At 36.2% G+C, this 21,923-nt stretch overlaps 1 protein-coding gene across 1 annotated transcript in view; it reads left to right on the top strand.

Moving 5' to 3' along the window:
- The first annotated feature begins 1,643 nt into the window (after positions 1-1,643).
- LOC113237757 (synaptic vesicle glycoprotein 2C-like) overlaps positions 1,644-21,923 on the top strand; it is a 28,919-nt gene continuing 8,639 nt past the window's right edge. Inside the window, exons 1-3 of the mRNA XM_026474394.1 lie at positions 1,644-1,941; positions 14,312-14,473; positions 20,738-20,900. Of these exons, the coding sequence (XP_026330179.1) occupies positions 1,860-1,941; positions 14,312-14,473; positions 20,738-20,900 (407 nt within the window). The 5' untranslated portion in view covers positions 1,644-1,859. The remainder of the gene's footprint in view (positions 1,942-14,311; positions 14,474-20,737; positions 20,901-21,923) is intronic.

Below are 21,923 nucleotides of genomic sequence, written 5' to 3'. Positions count from 1 at the left end.
TGCTCAGGACACTTCTGTAAATGCCCTGCGAATAGCACTCGATAATATATAATACATACACATATATATTTAATATACAAATTTATATATAACAATGTCAGACCAATGGGATGTAGATTGAGACTCCAATATGAAATCGCGGATTAATTGCTTGAAAGCTAGTTTGTTCGGCGCTTTTTGAATATGGGGCGGTAGAGCGTTCCAGAGTCGTATTGCCTGAAGAGTAAATGAGTTAGAAAGAAAACCAGTACAGTGAGAAGGAATTAAAAGAGTCAATTCGCTGTTTGAGCGAAGATTGCGACTATGGGATGCACCCAAATATTGAAGTTTACATTTCAAATATCCAGGTGCACATTTATCATTAATGATAGAGTAAAAAGTGGAAAGTATTCTCACAGCTCTGTCGAATCGTAAGCCACTTTAGCTTATTGCGACATGCGGACACGTGATCAAATTTTCTATTTCCATAAAATTTTCATGAGAAAGATTGAATGAAATTGGTCGATAGCTTTTTTATGCTCATATAGTAGAAAAAAAATGAAAATTGGACATTTATACGTAATTTGTTTTAGGAATTTGTATTATTTTTATGACTTTCATGTCATAGAAGCATTAATTTGACATATCGTCGTTGTTTGGTAAAATAGGCGACATTGCGAAAAATTGTTCAGGGGAGCATGTTTTAAGGTTTTAAAATGCCATTTTAAAAATAAAAAATAATACAAGCTGTTTTAAAATTCAATTTTGGTTTTTTAATTAAGTTGAAATTGAATTTAAAACAGGACGTGAATATTTGAAAACGGCTTTTGTACGGCTTTCTACATGGTAGACCACTCACTTGTTGGTCGTTCGGGCGAGCAGGGCTTCTCGATGTAAAAGTAGATGATTAATATTAAAGAAGACTAATTTATTCAATTATATTGTTAATTTAAGAAGAATTTTTAATAAGTGATCCAAAAACTTGGCATTAAAACAAAATATAAAAGTATGTACTTAATATTACTTACGACCATAGATATAGAAATTACGACAGACTAGAAACACCAAAGACCAACCAGTAACTTATGAACATTCAGTTTGCGCCACAAGCGTTTTACAAAATATTTGATTTTATTTTAACAAAATGAATTTTTACTAAATTATTTATTTTTAATTATTAGGAAATTAGATACAAATTAAAACATATTAATTAGTTCTACGATCTCAAGTTTGCTTGGAATTTTTCATCAAAGGAAACAAATTCTAGATCTTAAACTGTAGTACCTGGTGCTGGATTGGTAGCAGTAGAGCTCCTTATGAAAAATTTCTTCCAGAGAAGTATTGCCACTGTACGGTCGGTCTGTACAATTTAGTCAGGAGAAGTCGTCTGCTCAAGTCGGAGGTTTAGTCAGGAAAGCCCTCGTCTTCCTTTGTCAAAGAAAGGAAGGTCGATTATCGTCTTTTGTCTGAAACAAAGTCGGTCTAATTTCGAATTCCTGTCAGTCAAATAAATCTGTCTTTGTGGCCTGTCAATCTGGTCATCCATGGAGGCTGGACGCGACAGCCACCTTACCTATTTACCGTCAGTCGTACGACTTCTTCGTCCCGTTCCTTGATATTACAAAAAAAATTATAAATTTTTATATACGCTTGAAGGCCTAGTACGACAAAGCATGACTTGCGCGAGAGCGATATAATAGCAGTATCTCGAGGAGTAGCAGTATGTCGCTGTCTTGCAAGCCCTACTGTGGTTATACATTACGAAAAGAAGCTACGAGTCCTTGGAGAATGAAGCACTGCTTGCATTATTACTGCTGAATGAATAGCTAATGCTTTGATCATGTCACTGATTACAGTGCAATTCATAGGGGACGTCAACGATGGCGACAGAAATTAATGGGAAGAATTCGCAGGGCGTGGAGAAGATTGCAGCTTCCTTTGACGATGCTATGATTCTTACCGGTGAGCAAAATCTATTTAATAGTGTTTATAAAATTTTATTATATACAATTTTTTTATTATTATTTCTATCCATATATTCTATTATTTAAGGCTGCAAATAGATTGACTGCATGAAGTTGATAACAACTTCATGCATTCGAAATCGACTTCATGTAGCCGAGGTCGACTGCGTGCAGTTAATGCATGAAGTCGTAGCAACGTAAGATGTTTGAAGTAAATATTAGATATAAATGATAAATGTATTCAAATGTATATTTACGAGGGAGAATCTGCCTTACGAATAATGAGTGGTAGAATTTAATCAATATGACCATTTCAAGTGTAATTCGCTTACCTGTGAAATAAAGATGTTTTGAGTTTGGGGTATGAGTTTACGTAAATTAATAACAGGTTGCGGTAAAAAGGAACTTACTCCAAAAGGGCCTGTAATTTCTAGAAATACTATGCTTTGTTCGGTTACACGATTTTCAATGATACTACAAATATAATACTTTACGAGCAGTCGATCCGATCGGATTCAAACCGACGTCTTCTTGCATACCGTGCCAGACGCTATACCAACGGACCGAACCAACGGACCCAACGAATTTTTCTATGTGCTTGCGTCGTGTCCTTGTATTTGGTTTTTTAACGACTTTTTAGTCGTAACGCCGTCTATGAGAAATCTATGAAAGATTTCATAGATTAAGATCGAAGGAGTTTTTTCTGAGTGTTCGATCTTTGTATTAATGATTACAACAATCTAGTGGAGTAATTTCACAAAAAATAATTGAATATCAATTCAATAAAAATTTAAAATACAGTGAGTCGCTACTCACATCTCTCGCCAGGACTAGTAGCTGTAAAGGTACTAACTGGGTGATAAATCTTTCATAGATTTCTCATAGATGGCGCTACGACTAAAAAGTCGATGATTTAACTGGTCAGAATTTTATGTCAATACAAGCACGTGTGCTCACTTCGGAAATTTAGTCTCTACTTTCCTGGTAACCCTAAACACTGGGTATCCTAGTTTAGGCTCCAGCCTCTACAAATGTTCCTATACACACTACTATTATTTCATTTAAATTGTTACAAATTCGTGGAGGAAATAAAGAATTTACTTACTTTACTTACTTACTTACTATCCTTCCAGCGATATCTTGGACGGGCCACTGGACGATGACCCGTAGGTTGCCCCAAACACGCTCTTTTGGCAGTTCGATCTTTTCCCATTCTTTCTACATGTCCTAGCCAGCGAAGTCGAGCAGATTTTATTTCCCGGTTATGTTCGGCTCAGACACTAGTTTTTCTATCTCTCTATTGAATCTTGCCCTCCAGTTCCCAAATTCTCCTTAGATTGACGGCTGATTCTGCTCAAGTCTTCAATTTAGTTTTAAATAAAAAATAACTATGTACTTTTTTACGTCCACTAGCGCTGACCTTATAGATAAGAAATTTCACTATCATCCGTACATTGACACGACCTCCAAGTTACAAACTTAATGTTTTTTTAATCTCGTTTCACTAATTGAAATTTTTAGACATACATATCTGACCTGTAATATTTACATTTCGTCATAGAACAATACCTTTAGAACATTTTTAGTAGAACTTTGCCGATTTTACAATAAAAAGTATGATTATATGGTATTTAAAATAACTATGTTTCTTTTCTGTTTTTAATAAAACAAATTGTAAACAAAGAAGCAGTGATTGTAAACCTTTTCTTCAAACAAATGTACATATTATACAAATAAATACCACGCTAATCTAATTCTGGAGTCCAAACGTGGCCGTGGATTATGCACATTATACAATTATTTGGTTATTAACGAAATTCACATCGTTCATTTAATTTTAAACCCAAAAAGAATTTTAACAATCCAAACACGTTGTTAATTTTATGTAGTTTTCCATGGAACTTTAACTCTTTATCAAAGTTGAACTCTAGTCAAAACATAACATGTTGATATAATAATATTAATAATATTTTTAATATACGTATAGTATCGATTATATATATGAATACGTAGATAATGACCACATAGAATCATGGATTTTTTTAAGGGACAGCTTTTACAATGTGTTTATTTGATTGGCCGTGGTGTCCGCCAGTGAGAGAAATTATTCACGCTCGACACTCAGTCGTAGTGTATATGGCGTTTAGCCTGCCCGGCTGGTGGGCTTGCTCTTCTTCTTCTTCACCTTTGTGAAGCCGTCCTCGTCGCATAGGCAGGACACATAGCTAGGAGGGATCCATGGAGGATCATGGAGTGGCGACCATGGGCCAACTCGCGCGGCAGAGGTCGTCCACCATTTCGTTGGATGGATGACATTAAAATTTTCGCGGGCCGCAACTGGATACATGAGGCACAGTCACATTACTGTTTGGCGGCAGAAATAGGTAAGGTGGCAGTATTTTCCTGGACGAACTCTTTCACAGGGAGCTCTACTGCTACTAACTATTGTGGTAGCCTAATGGTGGCACCTAACGTCTCTGGAGCAGAGTCAGTGGATTCGAATCTCGACTCGCACCTCTGAGTTTCTTGGAAGTTGTGCGAAATTTTATTTGAAACTTACTGTGGCAGCATATTCGTGTCGATAGGAGATAACCATTATCGGCACGTTTCTGCCACAACGCAAATCAAGAATATTTAGATTATATTAAGTTGTCCGAGTCACGCACCTTTAGGTATATAAGTTAGCACTATACATTATTAAACCAGTCATTAAATATCCACGACTCGTATTTTATTTTATACCATGTAACGCATGGTAAAGTGGTGACCCCGACAGGAACGACAAAGCCAACGAACCCACTCCGGTCAATTGTGCATATGTCACTAGTATCCAATCAGTCAGTCATACAAATTAATTACATGAAGTTTTCGGTTTTCGGAAAACCCTCGAAAAACGTGTGAAGTCCACAACCCAATGGACTATGGTTTAAACCCTCTGCTGAGAGAAAACCCGTTCCCGACAGTGGGCCGTATAAATGGGTTGCTGATGATGATTAAAATTTTGTATTTAAGTATAAATTTAACCGCCTAATCGAAATTTTACGTAGCATAATTAACTTTGCGGTAATTATATAACATACAAACTGGATACGAGACTTCTTCGGAAGACGCGCAACCAGTTTTTCAGCTATATAATGTATTATGACGTAAGTGCTCTGAGTCACTACGGTTTTTTCTGCCAGCTGAACGCCGGCCGTATCTCCCGGCATGCAGCCCTCAACGACATCATCCATCGGGCCTTAGCCACGATTAACGTGCCCGCTATACACGAGCCACCGGCAAACACCCAGTTGGAATGTCTCTCATGGAATGCCACAAGTGCCGACACACTTACCCCATCCCATCTCCTGCACACCAGCTAGAGGGCTGGCTCCGCAGCAGAACTGGCGAAAAGAATAAAGAGTAATAAGTACCAGGACCTCGGCTCCGACTATTTATTTACAGTCTTTGGAGTCGAAACCCCAGGCCCGTGGGGTCCCGTTGCCCTTCATCGGTACAAAATTTAGTCCAAAAAATTAAAAGACTGCCTGGGAAATCCAAGAAAGAGTCGGCATTGTCCAACGCATTACCATAGCCATACATAGGGGGAACGCTGCCAGCATCTTGGACACTTTGCCGCGGGGACCCAATTTTCATATAATTTAATGTTACATTTAGTTTCTAGTATTAAAACTTTTATTGTACCTTACTTTAACTTATTGTGTAATAAATAAAATTATTTGTATTATTATCATACTATCAGACGTTACACAATTGACATAAGGTTTATTATGCTTTATTATGGTTATATTATTATGGTTTATTATGCTAGTATTATTTCGTTCATTCCATTCCGCGGCCATGGTATTTGCCTAAAATACCTTATATTGTTTTATTGCCATAAAAATAAAAACCAAGGTTCGTAAATACTGTCTGAAATCATCCTGAATAAACATCAGGTTTATTTGTATTCACGAATCCATTGACCTAATAATTACCGTTATTTGTATAAATTAATATCTATTAAATCGAGTGTAATAATCAATCAATGTTTCACTTATCAACCTTTGTCGTTGTTATGATAACATTTGATGACTAAACTATAAATCAATGTTAGATCATGAAAGGAGGAATTATACTGCTGATTTAGCTTTATTTGGAACTTTTTTCTTATGGATATAACGAATTCATTTATTTATTTATAAAGAAATCATACTTGTGGACTTAATACCTAACCTCACCTACCTACCTAACCTACCTTCCTTTTCTTGTTTATTTTTTTACCCGGAGAAATGCGTTACGCATACCCCGCGCCCGGGGGAGGCGCGAGTTTATGTGGGACTCTCCTCTCTAAGAATAGAGAGAGGCCTACCTATTAAATCTCCGAGGGGTGTTTCTCCACGCGCCTTGTGGCGGGAACGCAGGTATACTTCCGCATTCTTCCACGGACCCACCGGTGCCGTCCGTTTACACGAACCCTCTAAGAGTCCAGGGTGGGAATAGCTGTCCGAGCGGCAGGATTGCCTGCCTTTTTCTTCTCCTCCTGCGGATTGGCGCCGAGAGTGGATGGTCTCAAGACTACACTGCGCGGCCACCTTCTGCGCCATCACTTCCTCGCAGAATGAGGCAATCGCCTCCCATGACAGCACGTCAGTGACCATGGCTATGACCACGACCAGCTACTACCTAACCTAACCTTAATAACCTTTAGTATAAAGTTTTTTTCCTCTCTTTATTTTAAATGTAATAGGGTTTATTCACCAAGTGAATATGCCACCCCTATCGTTCTGCTTTACATTGTTTTCTACTAATACATTTAGCTACTGATTTAAATAGTACCTTAACCTCATCCGATGTGGGTGATGAAAGGATACTGTTAAAACACCGACACTGTCTCGTTCAAGAGTCAGAAACCGCATAAAGAACTGACTCCTTTCTGCTTCGACCCGTACACATTCCACCATCACATGGTGTACGTCTTCTACGCGTATAAAGTTTTTGTATTACTAATTTTAAACCTCATGAATGGCATATTTTGAATATCAGCCAGAAGTGTATACATTAAACGAATTTGTGACTTTGTGAAGTCAAAATCAGCCAGTATATTTTTATTCCTCGTATTTATGATATTTACGTATGTCGCTATTATTCATTAACAAAATACTATTCTTCTTAGCATAAATTACATTTTCATAAATGTACTGTGACACTAATGTAAGAATGTTAATTTCTTTAAACGTATTACTCAAAGAGGCCCATTTCTTTCTCTCAAAAGATACTCTAGAGCCCGATTGTAAATTGCCATAACCGTACGTTTTTATCATCGGCATTATCTCAAAACTAAATGCCGAATGTCATTAATAGTAGCAGTAGAGCTACTTGTGAAAGAGCTCGTCCTCCGAAGTATTTACGTCTTCAATTTTTTTTTTGTTTTATTGTTCAGAATTTACTTTATTTCGTAAAATTTTCTTTTCACTCTTTCAACAGCAATCGAGTCTAATTTGTCTTTTGCCAACTTCCTCTCGCTGTGGCCAAGACATCTCATTGACAGACAGTGAGGAAACCCACCCCAATATACCCTTACTTCCTTCCCCCGTCCGTCAGTTGCCTTAGGTCTCATGGCGCAGATATCCTGTACTATTATATTATTATTGATCACAGTTATATGGACAGGACTAGGGTCTTATACCTAGGGTGTGATAGACACACACATAATGGCGCTAGGGTTCATCCTACCCTGCCTTATCAAGTTATTCCAGAACAGTTAGTTGGCGATCACAGACACACCACAGACTAACATTTTGGTTCGAAATTGTGGTTTTTTTTTATATTTCACAGAGTCATGTTCAACAACGAAACAATATAGAAGTAAATGAACCTTTCTTTCTAGTACTCGTAAATATTTATTTCAATTACTTTGGGAAATACGTTCTAAAACCTTATGTGTACTTATAAATAACATTATTGTTAAACAAACAACATAATCTTGACAGTATTAAACAGCCTTGAAGTATACATAGTAGACGGTATACATAAATAATGTGTGGGGAAACCCAGTAGAACAAACATAGTCTTGATCTTGTAGATTACTATGATTTAATATAATGATAATTCTTGCGTCATGTTTAGTTTCATAAAATTCTGTACGCGGCGTATGACGCTCCATCAATAAATACTATGTAACTAGTGATGTATGTATTAGTAGACTTATGTTAACGTGACGTCGAGAAAGATGCTTAGATGACTCGGACATGTAGATACAATGAATGAAAGAAGATTGACACACTTTTAAAAGGCGAGAGTGAGCGGACCAGTTGGTAAAGACCAACCAAGGCGAACTTGTCATGATCAATACACTCTTGAAAGAAGATTAATAGAAGAGATTTAAAAGGCGAGAGTGAGCGGACAAGTTGGTACGGGCCGACCAAAGTGAACTTACCACGACCTAATTGAGGACGTCCTGGAGGAAAGCCAAGCCAAAAGTACCTTTAACTGACGAGCATTTATAGTACTAAGTAGGAAAGTGTAACCTCTGCACAAAGGGCGTAAATTAGTCCGTAGTACTATGACGTGCAGGTTGATATACAATTAGTAAAGTAAATTTCATATATGTTTGGAATTTTTGCTCAACCTCTAAATAAGTAAACGACTCCTAGTTGCTGAAATAAAACAAAGTGGCGCCACTTGGATACTGTGTCGGAGGCCAAGATGCGTTTCAAGTTCTCAAGCGATATCAATCGCTTAACCGGCAAGCATGTGTGAAAATAATGGAATGTTATTAAATTCTCGATTTTTTTAAAATTTATTGTAGGTATTATAATTATTAAAAAAATATAATTTACCTCGATGTTGACCTACTGAGTGAGTCGGTGAAGTCAATCGTTTAAGACGTGTCTATTTACATTTCATCAAATACTGGCCCCGTCTAAACATCACTTTCTTATCTCTAACTAATCCGACTAGAGATACGCAAGTACTTTCAATCAATGAAACTAGGGTAATGCAGAAGGACGTTCTACTTTTGTGATACTTATTTGTAGTACACAAGTAGATGTGGTAATTAATATAATGACGCGTACATATTGAGAACACCTAAACCGGATCAATACTTTAAACCATAGATCCCCAGACTGTTTGGTTCACCGCCCCGCTTAGGCAAGATAAAAAAATTTCAACGCCTACCACCAAAAAAAAATATTAGAAATACGTATTTAAATTAAAAAAAAAAATTCGTAAAGAAAATTTTATCCATTTCGTTCATTTTTATGGACAACTCACTCTTGAACAAATAATTGACTATGCCATTATATTTTTTATTCAATCAAAAGATTGTTTAATTACTTTATTTGTATCAGGGGCCTTACCATGAACTCTTATACAATTCAGTTTAGGACCTAAAATGAATCGTAGTGAGACAGCGCTACATGAAGTGTATATCACCGTCAATCCCGCTTTTTTGTCGTTACGAACCTATATTGAACTGTAATAAGAGTTCATGGTAAGGCCTCAGTTTTGTTATCTGTTAATTTATTGTTACCTCCTACATACATCTAGATAGATTATGTCTGTGGTTACCTCTAACAGTAGGAAAACTAAAGCTTCTCTACGAATGTCTCTACGAATATAACAACAAATAATCTATTTTCGATTGGTATAATAACATTTGATATAATTTCTGAGGATATAATCACTCACTGTACATAATCAACAAAAGGTATAACAACAAAAGGCATAATTTCAATGTGTGTAATGAACCTTCAGTATAACAAACAAATGAACAAATGGTATAAGTACTACCAGTATAATGTATTAAATAATATAATACAAAATTTCATTTTACGAATAGTCGAAGCGCCCTACATTATGTTGATAAGATTATTTTTATTCCATTAAATATACAATCGCAAAATATAATTGTTTTTGTATAGCTTTAAGTGTTTTTGTGTTATAAAATATATTTATTAAAACGTTAAGCAGAATATTTAATTACATATACTAACCTAACCTAAACCCATAGGAGGAAGTCGAACCAACTAGGAAATGCAAACAAATTCGGTTCATTCACCTAAACACCACTGGAAATATATATTTCTTTAACGCATGCACATTCAACATTACACTCAGAAAATACTATATATATATATATCAGTGTTTATATACATAGGGCGCACTATAAGTTTCCGGAACTGGCCACTTACATAAACAATATTTAAAAAGTAATTACATTTGAAAATGGAATTCTTTGGCTGTAGAATACAGTTTGTTTCATCTGACTGTCACTTGTTTTTACATTGTGGCGTCATTTTAGAAATTGGTTGTCTACATCACCATGGATTTAACTTGTGAATATTAATATAATAATACTTTCATTCATTTCCAAAAATTAAGAACCAGTTACGCGATCAACGATTTTCATCACCTGAAGAGGCTGTTGACGATGACGATGAAGTTGTATGAAAAATATGTTTCAGAGATTGTCGCGGAGGAGTGGCATAATGTTTTCAAAATTGGTTAATTTGATGAAAAAGTGCATTAACGCTAACGGAGAATATTTTAAGAAACAATAAATTCATTCCTGACCATTTATAGTATTTTTTTCTTATTCATTCCGGAAAATTATAGTGCGCCCCGCGTAAAATGAACATTATGCCATCGGTATATTAGATTGAAAGTTGTTATATCAATCGTCTATTATACCCAGTGACCGTCGTCTATTATATCATGTGAGAATATGTCAAATGTCTGTATACCATAAATGAATTATATCTGTTGAGTGTTATATCGACTAAAAATATGTAATTTGTTGTTATATGTATATTACGAATCGCGCCCCATATTAAATGTATGGGAGCGTTTAATGTTACAATTTTAGATATTTGTAGTTTTATTTTTAAAAAGTTATTGATGTCGATTTATTAAAGCTTTTTAAAATCTTTTATATTTATGGAATAATCGCCTAGACACACTTAACGATTACATCCTGTATATGTAGAAAATAAACTTTTTTTTTCAAATGCGTTAGGACATCCTAGACAGCAACAACCCAGTTACCTCCGAGGCCCGAGGTAGAAACCACTATACGTTAAACAGATTACTTAGTTACAATAGTCTGGACAACGATCCGATGGTTTAGTTTCGATATCTAGTCGTTTTGCGATCAGGTCCTTATGTTGATCAGGTCATTTTGAAGATATAGCCATTGTGATACCGACCCGTTTCGAAGTACTAAGCTGATCCACTGCCTTACCGTCGTGATAATGCAAAATAATGTTTTTCATTTGTTCAGTTTTTCGATTCGCTACTGTAAGGGACAGGAGTCTTAGGTCCGTCACCCATTGGCGAGACAGCATGGCAAGGGATCTTTCGGCATTCCACATACAAACGCACAAAGCGGTGAAAATACAGATACTTATTACTGCGTTCAGATTTAGAAGGGCAAGGGTGCTCGTGAAAGTACAGGCACTGCACAGGCATGGGATTTGTCAACTTTAAGTCTCAGGGTGACGGGCGCAGTGGCAGAGCCCTTAAGATCTTTGCGATTTAAAGCTTTGAATGGTCCAACAAGTGCTATCAACTTGTTCATCCCGTTACTTGGAAACATGAAAGAAAAGAAATCTTTAGGCACGCCGAAGTACAGAAGGAAGACATGATTTTGAGTAACCTTCGGAAGCCCATCATTCGGAAGCATACCGAAGGCTGCCGAAGTATTCCGGAGGCTGCCAACTCGATATCCGGCAGCTTTGTTTTTGGTGCTACGACCATTATCATTTAAATTTCGGCTATAACGTCATAACATAAAGGTACTATTCGTTACGTAAAAATATACTATAAAATGTATATACATTTTAATTTTAATTTATTATAATTAGTCCCGCAGACTTGTCTTTATTATTATAATAAAGACTTTCTTTCTTCACCACAGTCAAGATAGACTGGAAGAGATCTCTGCTAAAAATAAGCTCGCCTTCGTATATATCCTTTGTAACATGTGTTTTCAATGTCTTTTCTTTGTGCAATAAATTTAAAAATAAAAATTCCCTTCTGTGCTATCCGGGCTTTGAGTTCGCGAAGTGTAAAATAACAACGGTGTAATGCTTATGTCATTGCAACTAAGAGCAATATCACATGGGTGCTGCCGGTACGTTGAGTCGTCGTTGTCGCAACGCTATGATTTCGACGCACTGAGTACCAAATAAGCAATGCGGTGTCATAATCACAACATATCCCCTACCTACTTATGCATCGCAGCACTACTCGCCGCTTCGTCTCCTAACCCCTTGTTCGATGCGTACGTGTCCCTTTGCCGCACGCCCGTTTCAACGCACCATATTCTGGCATGTAATATAACGCAGCGTCACCGGTGAGGCGTTGTGACGCAACGTGTGACACCGCTCTAAGTGTCGTATTCTAGAACTCTACTCAATGCTTAAGTCAGGACTTGAGTATGATTCAAAGCACTAGAAATCATACTCAAGTCCCTGCCATTAGGGTCGTATTTCCAGTGCTTGTGTTGCCAGTGCAATCCTGACTTGAGCATTGAATAGAGTTCTAGAATACGACTCTTATAGTCTCACAAAATCCGCAATATAACGTCGATTGTTTTCTGCGCATCGCCGCGCAGCGCATGGTTAGTGTGTCCAAACATAAAATGACCTAAATTACAATGTTTTGTCAATTACATAGTACTTGATCCATTATCATGCAAAGCAATTCACTAAGATTGTGTCCGTAAACAATACTACAGCATTTCAAGAGTTTGATGTCGACATACAGAACTGTGAACATACACAAATAACATTATTATGCACTTATTATACTGCCTGTATATCTGTTAGTCCCTATTCGTTATAATCATAGCGATATGGCCAATGAACACTACGTCGCGTCAACTTTACTTTTTGGTCATTTTCTGTTATTTTTATAAACAGCCATATTTATTTACTAATATTATGCTCCCCGAATTTCGTGAAAAGAATAAAGAAACAAAAATAAAATTCGAAAAAAAAATTCAAATTGTGTGAAAAAAATTTAAAAAAAATTAAAAACAAAATGAAAACAGAACATGTTCAAAAATTAAGCTATGTAATGCTAAGTGTTCATTTTAGGTATCGACGGATTTAGTATAATACCAGTTATAATATATGTATACCTCTGGATTTCCTGGAGGTTCCTGCATTTTCTAGGTAGACGGTTCGCTGACGCAGTATGATCCCATTAAATTTGGGATTTTCTTTAATTTTGTTTTTATATGCATTCTGCTGTTTAATTACACAGTGGACACTGCAGCATATGCTGAGATAAGTCCCGTGTTGACATGACGCTACAACACAGACTATACTATACCTCTACTTTGCCTTTATAAACTAATTTTAAGTGTAGTTCTATGTTTTATAATTATTTGTACGTAAACTGTTTTTAGTGCGGTTTTGTGTTGTTGTACTCATGCCAATAAAAACATGAAAGGGTTGTATGTAACCCTAACAAGCCGTGACCAGGTTCACGGCAGTAAAACAGAAAATTTCCAGTCCACAAATTCATTTAAAGTCGGTTAAAGAGAAGAAAAGGTAACAAAGAAGGCTGTAACAATAAAAGGTACATATAGAAAACAGGTAGATTATTACAAAACACTTCCTAACTTAATGATGATGAATACTAACATATTAAGTAGACACTTACCCCAAAAGAGCCAAGTTATACTGAATTACAGACACGTATTCATAGGTACATGATAAAGGCTGTAGTGGTTATAAACTTATACATTTTATACTTAGTAAAACAACTCCGTACACTGTCGCGATCGAGCAGGGAGTGACGGTGGAACGAAACAGAATCAGAATGCGAGGCAAAAGAGTTACGGAACAATTCAAAATTTAAACATAAATACGAGTGACCAGGAACCGGTGAAAAGCGATAAAAAGGTGGCACGACGATGTAAGGAGGTCACACCGTCACAAACATATCTATGTCTATAATAGTGTTTAGATCTGTTTTTGATATACCTAAGCTCGATATAAGTATAAAGACTACAGAAAATCATGGAAAAATGGAAACAAGTCCTCGATTAATGTGTTGTGTAAAATTTTGTGGTAGCTTAATGGTTTGACCAACCGTCTCTCAAGCAGAGTTCGTGGGTTCGAATCTCGGCTCCCACTACTGAGTTTTTCAGAATCTATGTGCCAAATTTAAATTGAAAATCATGAGCTTTTCAACGTTCACAAACCTCGGAAAACATGTGAAGTCCCCTCATTGAAACCATGACCAGTCCGCATTGACTTGAGAGGAGGCCCGTGCCAGTGCAACGTATAAATGGCACCTCTGCAGTATTTCCCTGGATGAACTTTAAAAAATACTACTTTATGAGATATACTTACAGTTCATCTTTTCGTCAGGTTTCGGCGTCTACAATGTGGTGCACATGCTGCTCAGCGGGGTGATCCTGATGGGTATGATCATGCAGAGCTTGGCTCTGGGCTACGTGCTGCCCGCCGCAAAGTGTGATCTGGGCATAACAACGCAACAACAGGGTTTACTTTCTGCAATACCTTTTTTAGGTAAGATTGTAATTAACAATGATGTCACAGAGTCGTCGGTCTGTTTGAAATATGCTTCACAACCATTGTGTTAATAACCACACCACCTTCATGGTCTTAATCTGGTTTCCATGCCTGAACCTTGAGCACCAGAGTAATGAAACTCTAGAGGCACAATCCAGAACACCGCGACCACAAAACCAGTTTAAAAAGTAATGTTTCTAAAATAGATTCCACTGACAATCGCCATCTAAAGGAATCACCACATTTACTCATACGGAATGGCCTTAAACCGATCAAAAAACCTTTGTAACCATGCAATAACATCAATTAAAAACGTTCTGTGTTTCGTATCCGTTCAAATGTCCCGATGCGAAATGCACTATTACGTCTTTTTTATTCTTATTACATCGGCATAAAGTTCTCTCGAAAAGTTTAAGGAGATTGGTATCATGATTGTGGCACACACATTCAAATATTATACATTTATTCAAATATTTTGTATGCCCGTACAAATATACATAATTTCATTAAGAAAGAAGATATCCATAATATTAACCTTAGAACTAAGTCCAAACTCATGGTGCCATGGTTTCGTTTAACTAAGGTAAACGATTCTTTTATAATAATAATATAATAATAATAATAACGCACACACTCAACATAGCCCCGCACTAGGGAAACCCTGTGTCGCGGGTGCCATGGACACACACATAGACAACCACAAATTACACCCAAACTCACGAGAGAAATAAATGTAGGCCATACAAATATTTCTCCCGGCCCGGGAATCGAACCCGGGGACCTCTGCGTGGCAGTCCGGTATGGCAACTGTTCGGCCACGGAGACAGTTTAAGTTTATGGGGAACTGTATACGTTTTTACAATAAGATTCCGGGTAATATACTAAGATTATCATTTCCTAAGTTTAAAACTTATATTAAAAGTTGTATTTTAATTGGAAAGTCATTCCATCAGTCATATTGCAGAAACGAAGAGTATGTGTTAGATAAAGAAGCAAGGAAAGACAACATGAGTCTAGATTCCACACAATTATGATTCAAAGTGTATTCCATAGCATTCCAGTTTATTTGAAAAGCGCAATCCCTAGAATTTCTTGCTCGTTCTTCTCAAGGAGGTCAGCGTAGTGAACGAGCAGTAGCTTAAACAATGACATTTTCAAGAGTAAAAATTTTACTGTAATTATTTTATTATGGAATAAATGATTATTTGACTTTGACAAAGATTTTTCTGACCGACTTAATGCGATTTCGTGTCGATAAGTGTGGTGATTCCCTAATACTAGTTGCTGTTATTTAACCCTCGGCGCAAAAAGAGGGGAGATATGAGTTGATGATGATATGAGTCTGAGAGTGTCTGTCAGAGGCCTCCAAACGGATGGACGGATCTCAAAGCACGCACGGCATCCAAGCACCTTTCTCTATCGCACAGTCGACAAATGGAACTCCCTTCCAGCGCACGTATTCCCTCCTTCTTATTATATGGGGTCATTCAAACGAGACGTGAAGATGTATCTTGTAGGCATGCAGGGTGGAGGTGGCTAGGGCAGTGATTGTGTGAACACTGAACAAGATATCTTCACGTTTGTATTCGAATTTCCATTTAACATCAGGTGGAGTGGAGTCATCTGCCTGCCATGTACAAAAAAAAAGCAGCTCTCTTTCTTTGTAGGCTAACTCAATCGAGATGGTTAACGTTATGTTTGGTGACCAATTTGTTCAGCTGTTTATAGATCACGAATTCTTTTTCAAAGTTTTTGAAACTTACTACGTACCACACATACTGGCCTGGGTAGTATAGGATCATTTACTTCCTATTATCAATGTCACAATATTTCAATTCAAAATACAATGTCAGGGCATAATATGATCGCCACTAACGCAAACAATAATAATATACTGCCTGTCGAAATACACGGAAGTCAAGTAAAACAAAATTACAATTGTTTGTATGAGCAAGAAACGCTGGGTTACTCTATGTAAAGTTAAGTCAGTTAGTTGGTTTCTAAATTTGTCTAGGGATCTTATGATACCTAGTGACAGGACGAACAAGTCGTGCGCCTGGTGATAAGCGACACGCCTATCTATAATAGTTGCAGTGTCACTCACCCTGAGACATAAGTTGACAAGTCTCACGTGCCTGTAATTTTACCAGCACCCTTACCCATCAAAACCAGAATGCAGTAATGCTCACATTTTTTCAGTGGCTTTATTTCCCTTAACGGACTCTTTCACAAGGAGCTCTATTGCTACTTGCTATGAATATTTAAATTACTTCCACTTGGCCGATTGGCTTGAAATTTTGATTACTATGGAAAGCATTACAATCATATGATAATCTTGATCTAACGCTGCAAGAAGAACAGACTGCAGACCACCCAACTCGTCAACTATTTACAGAACATAGTATTTGGGTTCATTAAATTGTGTCGTTATAGACTTTTTATCATACACTGGTTTAGTATCGGGAGTTTTTGGCAGTAGGTACTTCCCTGGACAAACTCGACACCTCTTAAGAACATTACACCAACTAAATATTTGGACCTGTTCTGTTTTTATTTTTATTTTTTTTTTTCGAATTTTGTTTTTGTTTCTTTATCGGGAAACATAATATTGGTAAATAAATATGGCTGTTTACGAAAAAATATCAGAAAATGACCAAAAAATAAAGTTAATTGAAGGTATCTAACTGTTTTACAATGAGCTCTACTGCTACTAACTACCATGTACCGTACAAGTCAAATATCATAAAATACACAAAATTTTAGTGTGTGCTCGTAGAGATAAAAACGTTTAACATATATTAACTCTTAATAGACTACGGTTAGATTAGAGATGAAACTAAAATTAGACGGCAAACGTTGACTGCTTTATAAACATTGATTAAATACTAACTTGAATTTAATGGTTTTAATAATTTAACGTAATGATACAAGAATTAACAAACGAAACACATGTCCACAACAGTAGAGTAGACTTCTGAACGAGTTCGTCCTGGGAAATACTGCCGTCTTACTTCTGCCACCAAATGTCCTGGTAAAATTACAAGCATACGGGACTTATTAAGCTGCGTTTCTGCGTGAAGGGCGCAGGTGCAATGCCTCTCAGACCTTTGCGCTTTAAAGCTCTGAGTGGCACTGCAACTGTATAGGACAGGCGTGTAGCTTACCAACAGGCGCAGGATTCGTTCCAAACCATACCAAATGATAACTATTTAATTAAGCAAACAATCGGATAAAGGAATAAAATATAATATGTATATATACACTCCCGGACCACCACCTCGCATTTTCAGTATTAAAAGCCAATGTTCAATTGATCAAAAACTACCCTACGCAATTTTGAAAGTACTATATTAAAAGCCGTATCCATAAGTCCTTGTTGGAAATTTGGATTTGCAAAACCGGCGGAAACCCCGATGATAACTATTTTTATTTTCTAGCACTGTATGACAAAAATGCGAGGTGACTCGATTTATGTGTCTGGGGGTATATATTTTGGTTAAGCGATTAAGACATGCCATAACACGTTATTATATATTTTGCCCAACTCTTTGATTATCATGATGATTGTGATATTTTTGTGGTGATATTTTTTATGCTTAAATGGGGAGTTATAAAATTACACATATACTTAATTATTTTTGTGAATTTTATGTGTGTGTGTGTGTGTGTGTGTGTATATATTATACCAAGAAGGGTACGAATTTAAATATGAAAAGTGTTACAAACAACGAGACGTTTTGTACCCGACTAAAACTCCTTTTATTGGATAATGAATTCTATATTGTCGATGAGTTTCTATTAGGGTTTCTGCACGAGATTTCTCGACTCTGAAATCTGGCCAACTTCGAGACGAGAAGAATATCCTCGAGAACTGGAGAAATCGGGAAATCAAGTTACGTTTTTAAATTACTGAAAAATTGACTTATAAATCTTTGCAGACAATGGAAAAAGCATTTCGAATATTTTACGAACAACAAAGATTCTTTAAACGCGCAATGCCTTATATGTCCTAAACCAATAAAAGGCTCGAGCACAAGTGGTTTTGTTAGACATCTGTTACATATTTCTTTGAATGCATCGGAAGATACAGAGGCATCAATTTCTTGTGTTATTAAGGTCTTTTTGTTGACTCGTTTTGTAATTTTTTCAGAAGACACGTCATTATTTGTAGTATTGATTTGTTTGTAATGTGATTAGTTTTATTTTGTTTAGTTGATTGTAACTATATGTGACTATATGTCAATTATTTATAAATGTTCTCAAGAATTATGTGGTTAGGTCTGATTGATTTACTAATAATATATAAATTTGAAGATAACGATCTTTTCAGTGATCGACAGTATGGTTTTCGCCGTGGTCGATATACTGGGGATCTTGTTGCGTATGCCACACATTTATGGGGCGAGGCTGTCGAGAATTCCATTCTGATGCGTACAGCAAAAGGAATGCTTTACCGGCGGCATCTGTATTTCCCGAAAAGTAAAATTTGGGGCTATTCAAGGCTAGAGTGAATAGGCATTTTTTTGGCAAACGCGTCCCATCGTCGGTCACATCGTCGCTTAACATCAGATGGGATTGTGGCCAAGCGTGTGTCTATTATATATTTAAAAAAAAACGTAAATAAAACATGTTGATTTTATTATAAATTGTGTTTGTTTATATTTGTATTTATAGTTGAATTTTTTTTTTTATATTTTTTTTTTATTTTGTTTTAAAAAAATTCTTGAACGACCGAGAAACTCATTCCCGAAGAAGAATTCCCGAAGTTCAAGAAAAAAATGTGTCGAGAAATTAGAAACCCTACTTTCTATTGAAACAATTGTAATTTTGTTTTACTTGACTTCGTTATATTTCCGACAGGCAGTAGTACTACATACTACTTTGTTTTATGTTCATTATTATTGTCTGCGTTAGTGCCGATCATTGATAATAGGAAATAAATGATTCTATTCTATTTATTCTAATATTACCCAGGCCAGTATATGTGGTACCGATCCTGCTATATAATTTCCTTAAAATCCATTACGAAGTTTAAATTTATAGTGAAACAAAATCTTTATTCTAAAGGTTTTTATACAGCTTCTGCGTACTTAGATGACAAAAATCCGTGATAGTGACCCGTTTAGCTCTTGCAGGCATTCTCGATCTAAGTAAGATGTTTGAAACAAGTATTTTATTTTATTTATTTGCATTTCACATGTAGTCTTAAGTGTTATAGTACACAAACTTAGAACTATGGTAGGAACTACATGAGAGACCCTGTGAGAGCGTAGCAAAATACACTTATGACATAATACATATTTTAACCATGGTAATGTAAATTAGAGTTTTATCGTATAACATTCATAAAACTTCCCCCTATACAATTGTTAACTTTATTTAAGTCTTTTAATATTCATAATTTTAGACTAATGACAGTTTTATCGAACAGTGTTGTCGTCAATGAATTCAGATAATAAAATATGAAAGCTAATGTCAACTTCTTATCTTAATCTTATATGTATCTATCTATTTATCCAAATTCAATTTATTTATTTGCATTTTAAACTCTAAATTGTAAATTAGTGCATAGGAACATACTAACGCGTACATTATATAGGTACCCTTCAAAGATTGTGATGACATTTAAAAATATTTGAAGATTTAGGTACGTTATTTATTTATATAATTGAAGAATTCGGCAATACTGTAATAACATTTTGCATTTCAAATGATTTACAAATTTAGTGTAATTTGGTATAACTTTAAGATGATTAGGTGTTTCGTTATATATTTTGCTAACCATAGAATGTGGAGCAGATGTGCATATCTTTAGTTTAGAGAAAGGTAGTTTAATTTTATTTTGGCTTCTATTATTTCGTTTTACTCTTTTTATCGGGGAATACAAATGTGAGTGCTTTCTAACAAACATACACGATTCCAATATATATATATATTGAGGTCACAGCAAGAATGCCATTCTCTATGAATACAGGCTTTCATGAGTCTGTTTGCTGAAGGTTAAATAGAATGCGTATGCACCTTTTTTGTAGTACAAAGATTTTGTCGACTTCGGTACTAATTCCCCACAATATGATGCCATAGCTCAATCTAGCATGTAACTTAATGCATTTAAATGTATACTAACAAAGAGCAACCCCTAGTTTGTTCGTCTCAGGGGTATCTAGCTTACGAATTAGCAGTAGAGTTTAATCAATATGACGATTTCAAGTGTAATTTTGACATAGTACGATAATTCAGAATGGTATCTGTCCGTTCCAGCAATCATCTTGATGTCGTACTTCTGGGGATACCTGGGTGACACGCGCGGCAGGAAGCCAGTAATGTTGTGCGCGATGCTCGCCTCTGCGCTCTTCTCAATCCTCGCCAGCTTCTCCCCTGACACTCCGTCTTTTGCTGTGTTATTCTTTTTGTCAGCTATTTTGTAAGTATTACTAGGCTTACATTACTTGTATTATATGATAAGCATGAAATACAACAAACACATACACATAAAAATGAATAAAAGTACATAATAAATTGTATTAAGTTACTTGAAATACTTGTGAGAAATTTGTAATACTTCTCGAACTTTCACTTTGCTTTACTGTGATCACCCAACTCTGTTGTTCTCCAGCACAATCGAGAAGATTGCACAAAAATTATTTTTCTTCCTAGTGGTGCCATCTATCGGAACACGCTTAAAACTAACAAGTGACGTTCACATAAGTCTTTAACAATAGAAATTAGCTGCAATCAAAATAAGTAATTGTAATATCATAAATAATAACATTATTTAAGCTTATATCATTACAACAAAACAAAATTGTTCTGTACATAAAAATATAAAAACTAGCATTATGGCGCCATCTAGCGGACCCGCATGAAACGAAAAGCTAATTTCTCGCTTAATCAGAAATTAGCAGCTGGTAAATTATAATCTGTAATATAAATAGTAATTATAATCTAACTCAACTATTACACTTGCTCAGTAATATTTTATAGAAGCTAGCAACGAAGAATTACAACAGTTAAAGTAGGTAATCTTCTAATTGTCTAGAACATAAAAGTGTCCTTGACAACATTTGCCACAAAGTCTTATTCTAAAAATATTGCTTGTGCAATTAAGAGTTATTTTATTCAGTACAAAAATGGGCGTGACATATGTATGAGTGACTAATTTTTTCTCTCGAATTGAGCTTGCCCAGAAGATGCCTATTCAATCACACCTTTTGCGGTTCCACCAGAGATGTGCGAGGTATTTTAGGTAGACGTTGCAAAGATGTGTAGCGGGAAGTTGTGCAACAGTGTGTAGTTGAGCTGTGGAAGAATGAGTAGTGTGGACTCTTTGCAGCTGTGTGCGAGTGGGGGTGCAGTGTGGTGGGATGAGCGAAGACGACGACTCGCATCCCTCGCACACATCTCTCGCTTTTTTGTACGTACAATCTGGGGGGGGGGGGGGGGGGGG

Source organism: Hyposmocoma kahamanoa, unplaced genomic scaffold (genome assembly GCF_003589595.1).
Source record: "Hyposmocoma kahamanoa isolate Upper Pololo Valley unplaced genomic scaffold, ASM358959v1 94, whole genome shotgun sequence".
NCBI lineage: Eukaryota > Metazoa > Arthropoda > Insecta > Lepidoptera > Cosmopterigidae > Hyposmocoma > Hyposmocoma kahamanoa.
This window is presented reverse-complemented; position numbering and strand designations above follow the sequence as displayed.